This window comes from Rhamphochromis longiceps, linkage group LG13, assembly GCF_057381845.1.
Source record: "Rhamphochromis longiceps isolate RC_006_pf linkage group LG13, R_longiceps_female_GT1.1, whole genome shotgun sequence".
In the NCBI taxonomy this organism is placed as follows: Eukaryota; Metazoa; Chordata; class Actinopteri; order Cichliformes; family Cichlidae; genus Rhamphochromis; species Rhamphochromis longiceps.
Window position 1 is genome coordinate 3,616,488 of NC_140569.1, and position 9,972 is coordinate 3,626,459.

General features: G+C 39.9%; 1 protein-coding gene across 1 annotated transcript; it reads right to left on the minus strand.

Moving 5' to 3' along the window:
* Window positions 1–49: 49 nt before the first annotated feature.
* LOC146655203 (uncharacterized) lies at window positions 50–2,186 on the minus strand. Its single transcript, XM_085427253.1, has 3 exons — window positions 2,097–2,186; window positions 665–852; window positions 50–551 (listed from the first exon to the last, which is right to left on the minus strand). Exons 1-3 carry the CDS (start codon window positions 2,184–2,186, stop codon window positions 50–52), a joined length of 780 nt encoding a protein of 259 aa, XP_085283379.1.
* Between the last annotated feature and the right edge of the window lie 7,786 nt (window positions 2,187–9,972).

Sequence of the window (9,972 nt, forward strand, 5' to 3'; positions counted from 1 at the left end):
TTGCTTCTCCTTCTCTCTGCCTAAATCAAGCCACCTGTCCTACAGTCAGTCACACTGTCGATGGGGTGCTGACATCCTTAATGCAGCAGCACAAAGATGCCACCAGCTTGTCAGTGAACCAGTCACACATGAAAACGAAAAGAATCAAGTCCGCAAAAGGACTGAGCAGAAATAAGGCCATAATAACATCTGTGGTATGTGTTATAATGTATTGAATGTGATCTAACATGTAAGATCTGATGTGAAAAATCAAAACGATCATTGGAGAGATCATCACGAAGTAGTTAAGGAACAGTAGAACTACTGCTCCCACAATTCTTCGTTTTTCCTTAACAGGCACTGAGGTGGCAGCAGGCAGACACTTGAGGGTCCCTGCTAAGCAGAGGATGTACAGTGGAGCAAGGAGTATGGCCAGAATACAAACAATAAATAGTTTTTCTGCAGCAACGGAGATGGTAATAATGCAAATGACCCAGATCACAGCGCAAGCCAGCATAGAAATCATAGTTTGTCTGATGCTGTCCAACTCTCTGAAGACGATGATAAAAGATCTGCAACACAATACAAAGAGATAATATCATTATTAGAGTACAGAAGTTCATATATCTGGCCATAAGGATGTTTCACTGAGTAATAGAATGGAAGTACAAACAAAGACACGTACCCTTCTAGAGAAATGCATATTTTGAAGCCAAGATTAGCCATCATACTGAAGGCATAACAAGAAACGGAGGAGGAGTTGTACTGAAATTGGTTTGAGTTTGCCACCAAAGCGATCATTGTGAACAGCTGGAGGAGAGTGGTGATGAGGAGGTTTGTGTAGTAGATGACAGGAACCTGCCCGCGTTTTATCTGCAGGAAGTATGAAAGTCACATTAAAGCAGTAATAAGCATGACACATCGTCTCAAGATCTCTACAAGAAATCATGATGTGATGATGTGCTCGGTTCAGTTCAGTCTCTCTACAGTTACAGTGTTCACTTTCAGGGAAATACATGAGTATGACCAGTAATGTGTAGGACACACAAACAGCTTTGGGATTGCATCAGGACGGTTAACTGGTGTGATCGGGCAAATCAAAGCTGCAGTGCTATCCTGCTTTGGTGACCACTTGTGAATAAGGAGAAGCTAAAAGTGATTTTATTTCGGTTACCTGCAGACTGCAACAAGAAATTACCTTTTATAAGTTGCTAAACACTAAAAACAGAGAGGTGCAGGACTGTGCAAAACGTTTGAGCCACACATGATATATTTGGTTTCCAAGGAACCAGACTTTGACAATTTTTTTACAGGCTCTGCCTCCCATTTGACTTTTAAATGGCCGCCCACAAGAAAGCCTGCAGGCTGAGAGCAGATGTTAAACAAATATGCAGGACTGCTTTATTTCATTTGCACAACATCTCTAAAATTAGAAATATCCTGTTGGCTTCCTGTTAAATCCAGAATTCAAAATCCTGCTCCTCACATACAAGGTCTTAAATAATCAGGCCCCATCTTATCTTAATGACCTTGTAGTACCATATCACCCTATTAGAGCACTTCGCTCTCGCTCTGCAGGCCTACTTGTTGTTCCTAGAGTATTTAAAAGTAGAATGGGAGGCAGAGCCTTCAGTTTTCAGGCCCCTCTTCTGTGGAACCAGCTTCCAGTTTGGATTCAGGAGACAGACACTATCTCTACTTTCAAGATTAGGCTTCAAACTTTCCTTTTTGCTAAAGCATATAGTTAGGGCTGGACCAGGTGACCCTGAATCCTCCCTTAGTTAGGTGTAAGCTGCTGGGGGATTCCCATGATCAATTTCACCTTACAAATTCAAAGTGCTTTGAGGTGACTGCTATTGTGATTTCGGCTCTCTCTCTCTCTCTCTCTCTCTCTCTCTCACTCACACACACACACACACACACACACACACACACACACACACACACACACACACACACACACACACACACACACACACACACACACACACACACACACAAAGAAATGTTTTATGCCTAAAAGCTGCATGGTGTGATCGACGAACTAACTGCATTTCTACAGGCTGTCAAGCAAACGGACAGACGACAAACAGACAGTAATGTTATTTTTTACTTACAGCACAACATGAAAGCACGAGGAGAAGAATAGTCACAGGAAGGCAGACACATGTGTCAACTAGGAACATCACATGAGCATGAGATGCCATCTCTGAGCGACTGTCTTCACGGTGGAGGTAATGCAGAGGTAAAGTCCACACTTTTCTTCAGCAAACAACTTTCAGTGTGGAATAGCCGATCTTTGCTTCTTCAAAAGAGAAAAAGAAAAAGACGCTGAACTGAACAGTTTGTCTTAAATCGTTTTTCATAAAATGATGCTACCACATGCCAAGAGCTTTACCTTTTTCTGTTTGACTATTTCCTGCCAAAGTTTTTTATGTTTCACAGAAAACCACAGAAAGATCTCTTCTCATACCTCCCACATGCATGTTATTATTCTTCTTATTGGGGGCCCATTGGGAGAGAGTTTCCTTACAACTATTCTACTTTCGCTGAACATAATATGCTAATAATATATATGTTTTTTCCTTATGTATTTTTTTCCCATTTTTTAAGTCTGACAAAGAGAAATTGTGGTTTTCTTTAGTGTCGCCTCTGTGCAAATGCACACAGAGTGTGGTTAGTAAGTGCTTCAGTGGAAGGAAGTCAGTGTAAACTGGAAATATTAGTCATTCATCTGGTGAAAAACAGCCCGTACACCCTTTGGCAGATTATGGCCATTTTCTAATGTATGCATTATTCAGTGAGGTCATATCTCATCTTACAAAAAAAACAAACAAAAAACAAAACGCTACTGTGTCCAATATAAGATGTATTATTGTTTTTTGTCTTTTTTGAAATATCACGGTGGGAATAATAGTTTTTATGTGTGTTTTGTTACTGGGTGCACTGCATTTGCAGTAATACATGATAGATATCTACTACTTATTTAATATTGTGATATTCTGGCGTACAGTTATAGCTGACAGTAGAGCAGGGCGATATGACCAAAAATATTTATCACGATATACATTTGAAAATTTGCGATAACGATATAACTGACGATATAATTGACACGAGACAAAATACTTTACAACTCCACAACTTTATTGTGCAAAAAATAAAACATCACTGTATTTTCACTTAAACAAGCAGCTGTTTTTATGGGCATTAAAGTTATATAGGTTATATAGGACAAACAGATTCAGGGATAGCTTCTTTCCCAGAGCTATCACCGTAGTAAATAAGCACAAAAACAATTGAACCTGCTTAGCTATACCATACCGTCACTGCCATTATATTAATGCTGCTATCCTGTATATATCGTACTTACTATTGTTTGAGTACTTACGATTGTTTTTTTGTACTTTTTATATTTTACATATATATTTATTATTGAATCTTGCACCAAGGGAGTGGCACTCCAATTTCGTTGTACTCGGTACAATGACAATAAAGGCTATTCTATTCTATTCTATATAAAAATTTATCAGTGCAAATGTATATTCTTTGCTGACAGTTTAACCAAAAGGCATTTCCAGTGGAAATTGGCCGACACATCCTCAGCATAACCATGTATAATATCCACAGAACTTAAAAAGAGCGTATACACACACACAATACGGTAATATTATGTTGAAGCACAGCACGTATCACTTCGTGAGGCTCCTGCCTACGACAGCCGTAATGCTCCGACAATCCATCAAGCGGTGCGGCTTCGATGCTTAGCAAAGTCGCACTAAAACATTTGACAGATTTGACATAAAATCGTTTTGAGGTCAGTAAACACAACCAGAGTTCATACATAAGGCACACGGGATTATAAGGGGCACTGTCGACTTTCAGAAAAATCAAAGGATTGATTTTAAGTGCGCTGTATTTTCCAAACAACACGGTAATGACGACGGCCCGCTAGCATGCTCTACCAAAAATAGTGCTTTGTTGTGTATCTGAGGGACGAAAGCTAAAGCAGTTCCACACCACTGAAGTTGCAGCATTTTTACAAACCAGTTTAGGTTCATCGTTTCATTCAACGATCTGCTTTCGCCCTTCTCATTCTCAGTCGCCGCCGTGCTTTTTCGGCCATGTGCGTATGAAAACAAAGGCACTGCGCATGCGCGTTTTACCCATATTCTATCGCCATATTTCATTTTCTTATTGTTGCCCAACATTATACCGGTTTTACCGTGAACGGTATGATATGGCCCAGCCCAAGCTGGCATGAGGGCTCCATTTGTGTTTTGTGGAAGGATCGAGGTGTGTAATTAGTCCTAAACAGATTCAGCTGATGTGTATCCGGGACACTGTGCTGTCTCTGATTGGTGAATGGAGGGAAACTTCACTAACGTAAATATAAGAAATTAAAATTCTGCTTTTCACTTTTTGTGCTTTTGATTTCCTTCCACTCCCCAGCTGCCCGTGTTGCGTCCACTATTTAAATTATTCAAACTGTGGTCAAAGCGAGCCACCAGACAGCAACATTAGCCAGAGTAGCAGTCATAGGGTTAGCCTGTGTCAGTTAATGAGATCATGTGTTTCAGCTTAGGGGACACTAACCACAACACTGATGTTTTATTTAGCTTCTTTTAACTGCAAATGACACGCTGCTGTTTTTCAGTGCAGGATGTCAAAACAAAAAAAAAATTAACGTTTTTCTCTATTTGTGTGTCGGGTTTTTTGCCACAAAGCAGGAAACAGAAGCACTAAAACAACATCAAATGAGTCATTTCCTAATGCGGCTAATCTTTTCCTTTGGCTGATTAAAATGGAGTTGTTGTTGACCTGCTGTTGGTCATCAGTTCATCTGAGCAGCACTTAATCTTCTCTCAGTATATTACCAAAAATATTAGCTTGTCTGCGTTCACATGCATATGAACTTGAGTGGCATCTCATTTTTAATCCATAGGGTTTGTTATGATGTCGGCCGCCCTGTTGCTTATATAAAAGACTCTCCACAAGGTTTAGGAGTGTGTTTAATCTTCCAGAATGCCATCTGTAAAGGTGGGAACTAACAAAGCACAAATACTTTGTTGATGTATTTTAGTAGAATTTTCACGTATCTGTACTGATTTGAGCTTAAACTGTAACACATGAAAGGAAATCTATCAGTATACCAGTCCATTTTATGGCATACAAAGAGAGGAAACTATATCATTTATGGATAATTCACAGCTCTATAGTCAGGGGTTAAGGAGGACCATTAATTTTGTTGTTCATATGCTGTGGTTGTGGTTGTGGTCACTCAGCATCTAGCTAGCTCTACAGAAGAGGAGCAGCATAAAGGTAAAAACATTTTGTCAGGTAATTTCAAATGCAGCGTTTTTAAATCAGCTCAACAAACATCAGCAAACACACAAACTGTTTGTGTGCAGTTTGTCTCACAGTGTGTTGCAGCTCAAAGTCCAGCTGTTTATTTCACAGAAAGAGAAAAGTAAGAGAGCTAACTTCACTCAGAGATGGAGAAAGCTAAGAAAGAAAGACAGGACGGGAGGGGAAGAAGGGAGGTTAGATTTAAAGGTGTATAGGAATTTATTTTATTTATGTATTAATCACATTATTTTATTGTATAATGCTTTGGTGCCACTGGATTTTAACATGTCTCACACTCATACAGTAAGACAAATGGTGGAGGTCTAGTAAGGAAGTTGGGGGAAGCAGACAACTCCACAGGAAGAGTCTTTTCGCTACGTTCACACTGCAGGCGAAAGCGCATCAAATCGGATTTTTTTTTTTTTGACCCTATGCGACCCATATCCGATCATGGTGTGACAGTGTGAATGGCACAAATCCGATATTTTCAAATCCGATCTGGGTCACTTTCGTATGTTGTACTGAATCCGATACATATCCGATGTTTTAGAAAGCGACTGCTGTTTGATGGTCATGTTGCATTAAATCCGTCTTTTACGTCCCTGACACAAGACAGACGGCAATTATCAGCGCCAGAGAAGACATCGTGAACGCTTCCTGTCCATCCAGTGTAGATGTCAGTGAAACTGTTGGGAAGACAACGTTGGAGAAACGTGAACATTTTATTTGTTCTGTATAATCTGCAGATTCTGACAGAAATCTGCAGCTATCCTTTGAAGCACCGCTCCTCTAAAACAGCAATAAGGATCATTATTAGGTTATTTACATTATTATGTAAATAACAAAATAACTTAAAGCAAAAATTGGGAAACGTAAAGTCCAAAGTCTTTATATTAAGGGCCATCAGTCAAACAATACTGTTGCTCTGGGTCTAAACAGAGCGCGTTGTGTGTGACGTCCTCTTTTGCGCATGCGGCCGCTTTGAGCGTTCACACTAGAGCGCGTTTGCTGTCGCATTTTATTTGTAGTGTGAACAAGCAGACAAAAACATCGGATTTGATCAAAAAATCTGAATTTATCATTAAGACCTGCAGTGTGAACGTAGCCTTTGTCTCTTCGAGGACTCTGGGAGGTAGCAAGGGAGTGTGAACCTTAAGGTGCGAAACAGCTGTGTACTGCCTTTTGTTCCTGAAGGTCTTTAACTGAGAGCCATGCTAGGCTCAAGGAGACTGCTGACCGTCTGCCCCGCGGTCATGCAGGCTCTCCACCAACTTGGTTGTCTGTTCTTTGTGTTTTGATTAAAGAATGTTAGCTACCTCTCACCGCTCGTCTGCAGGCTTTATTTAAATGGAAAACTTCCACAACAAAGGGAAGGACTGCTCAGTGGGATTTGATAAACTGGAAATCTAAAGCTTATTTGTAAGTCCTCATTTTTAATAGATAGATATGGGATCCATGCTCTCCCATGAAGCCCATTCTATGATGATCTCTATACTGTTCTTGAGCTAATACGATGGCCACATGAAGTTTGGAGGTGAAAGTTAGCAAACTGTGCCTCAGTATCTGCTGACCCCACTCTGTGATTTCACACGGCCTCCCACTTTCATGCTGAGCTGCTGAGAGTGACCTATTCTTCCACAAATGTTTGTAGAAGCAGTCTGAATGCCTAGGTGCTTGATTTTATACACCTGTGGGCATGCAAGTGATTGGAACACCTGAACTCAATGATTTTGATGGGCGAGTCAATATTTCAGGCAAAACAGTGTGTCTACTTCTTATTTTAAGTCAGGGGATGAAGAGTGCCAAATTAAATCAGTATAACTAACATTATCAGACATATGGCAAACAGGTTGACACGGTATATGCTTCAAAAAGCTCCTGAGTAATGATCAGGATCTAATTAGTAGATGTTTCTCCATAAGTGGCCACACCCACCGCACTGACTCAAGGTGAGTCATGATTTGACTTTGGGCCACATCTATTCCACACAACACGAAGGCTGTATCCCAATTCAGGGTCTGCAGCCTTAACGGTCCACAAGGGCCGCGTACTCAAAGACCGCTAAGGTCGGAAGTGCGAGGCTTGTGAAATGGGACCGTCTAGCCTCTGTCGCGCTTGCCCAGGTTGCCTAGCAACCATGATACTAACAGCTGGAAACGTTTCATACAGCTTTGTTTGAGAGAAATGAAGGAGAACATCTTTTGTTCATTTGTTTGTTTGTTTCTACATGAGCTTCGATTTGATAAGTATCTGAGGCTGAGACCACGGGACTGTGAACCATGATTGTTGGGCTTCATTTCTGTGCTGAACAGTCATTTAAGATTAGCTAGTAAATAACAATTAGCTCATGTTGTTCATGAGACTAAAGTCATCTCACTGTGGTAATGTAAATATAATATGGCCAATATTAAAGTTATAATTTCAATCATTATTAGTTATTACAGCAGTGAATGACTGTTTCAAATACTGAGCTTCAGTAAAGATTCAAGCTGCATTTATTTATATTTCCTGTCACCTTAAATCTTCACTCAAAGAAAGGTTCATTTGACACTGTGTATATATAAATGTATTATATATAAGAGACAAATATTGAATATGTTGGCATTACTAAATTTGTCTCAGTGCTTACTTTAAATATCCATGAAATCATCACATTCTCTGTAAGATTAAGGTCAACTATTGAACGGCGTATATTTTAAAGGCTTTAAAACCAAGTTAGTACAAACGCCACTAATGTCACATAACTTTGCTGACATGTGACCAACAGTAATGTTTTAATGTTCTAAGTTATTAAACATTTGCACATGTTTACTCTTCGGGCGCCCCTTTTCCACCGTTTTTTTTCCCGCAAAATCATCCACACGTCATGAAATCAATATCCTTAGTATCCTTATTTTCCTATTATATTGTTTTATGTACTTTAATAATGAAGGCTTGTAGAGCAAGGCCACTTTTGACTCACAAAGTGCTCAGCCAGACTGAAAAACAGGAAGTTTTAGTGCACAGATATATTAATAGATAAGACACAGAACGGAGGAACTTTCCATATAAGCCATGTTTGAAACTGTGTGACGTGTAACGTACCAAAATAAAACCTATATGAGGCACAGTTTATGATTCTAATGTTAGAGCTCTTGCAGCTGGCGTTTGAGCTGTGCAGGGGTCTCTCTCTTCCGGAAGATGATTGAATAAAAAGAAATATAAATGTTTTAACACACTATGAGTCGGTTTTCTCTGTTCTGTCATGGGGACAAAAAAATCGGGGTTAAATAACACCACCGCCGCGCTATGCATTCTGGGATTTGTTGGGCCATCCTTAAAATTCAGGGAAGTAAAAGACGCCTTTGAGGCCTGCATTTCTATGGAGCAGCCTTTGAATTGGGACAGGCTTCGTCGCGTCGCTGTGACGTAATCGGCCTTAAAATGCGGCCTTATTGGGATACAGCCTTATTCTGACCTATTGTCAAGCCCAGTTCTTGATTTGGGCCATGTCAGGCACTTTTTAGTCCCATAACTTAGGACCAAAGACAGTTAGGTCCATATATGTTTGCACAGTGACACAAGTTTTGTTTTTTATATAACGGACATGAAAATATTGTGTTGACTCTCAGCTTTCATTTGAGGGTGTCCACACTCGAACTGGATGAATGGTTTAGGAGTTTCAGCTCCTTAAAATGTGCCGTCCTCTTTTAAATGGACCAAAAGTAATTGGACCATGACTCAAAGTGTTCTTTGTGTTTTGATTAAAGAATGCTAGCTACTGCTCACCGCTCGTCTGCAGGCTTTATTTAAATGGAAAACTTCCACAACACTTGCATTGGCTTCCCATTGAATTTAGGGTTCGTTTTAAAGTCCTTTTATTGGTTTTGAAAACTTTAAATAGTCTGGCTCCTGTCTACTTATCTGATTTACCGAAGCCACATGTTCCTCCTCGCATGCTTCGTTCAGCTGAGCAGCTGCTGCCGTCGGTCCCTAAGTCGCAGCTGAAATGCAGAGGAGACCGAGCGTTTTCAATTCCAGCTCCGATGCTCTGGAATCACCTTCCCCTCCGAATTAAACAAGCATCATCAGTGCAGGTCTTTAAGTCCATATTGAAAACTTATTTTTATTCCCTGGCTTTTAACTCTGTAGGAAACTGACACCTTTCTTATTTATTTAATTTTTTTATGATTTTATGGTATTTTTAATTTGTTAGTTTTTTTGATCTGTGTTGTTCAGCACTTTGGTCTGCCTGGTGTGTTCTTAAAGTGCTATACAAATAAACAATGATGATGATGATGATGAAAATCTACACTTTTGTACATCCTGAGAAAGCAAGACAGCATTGTGAACTCAGCAAAACAAAAGGAACGTCCATATCAATATCCAAGTCTACCATAAAGAGAAGACTACATAAAAGTAAATACAGAGGATTCACTGCAAAGTCCAAGCCACTCATAAGCCTCAACAATAGAAAAAAAAATCGAAATAAGACAGAACAGTTCTGGAAAAATATTCTTTTCACACATGACACCAAGATCAACGAATGCCAGAATGATGGCAACAAAACTGGCATGGAACACAATATGATCAAAAACAGCATGGTGGAGCCAGTGTGATGGCTTGGGTGTGGCACTGAGACACTAGTGTTTACTGATGATGTGACAG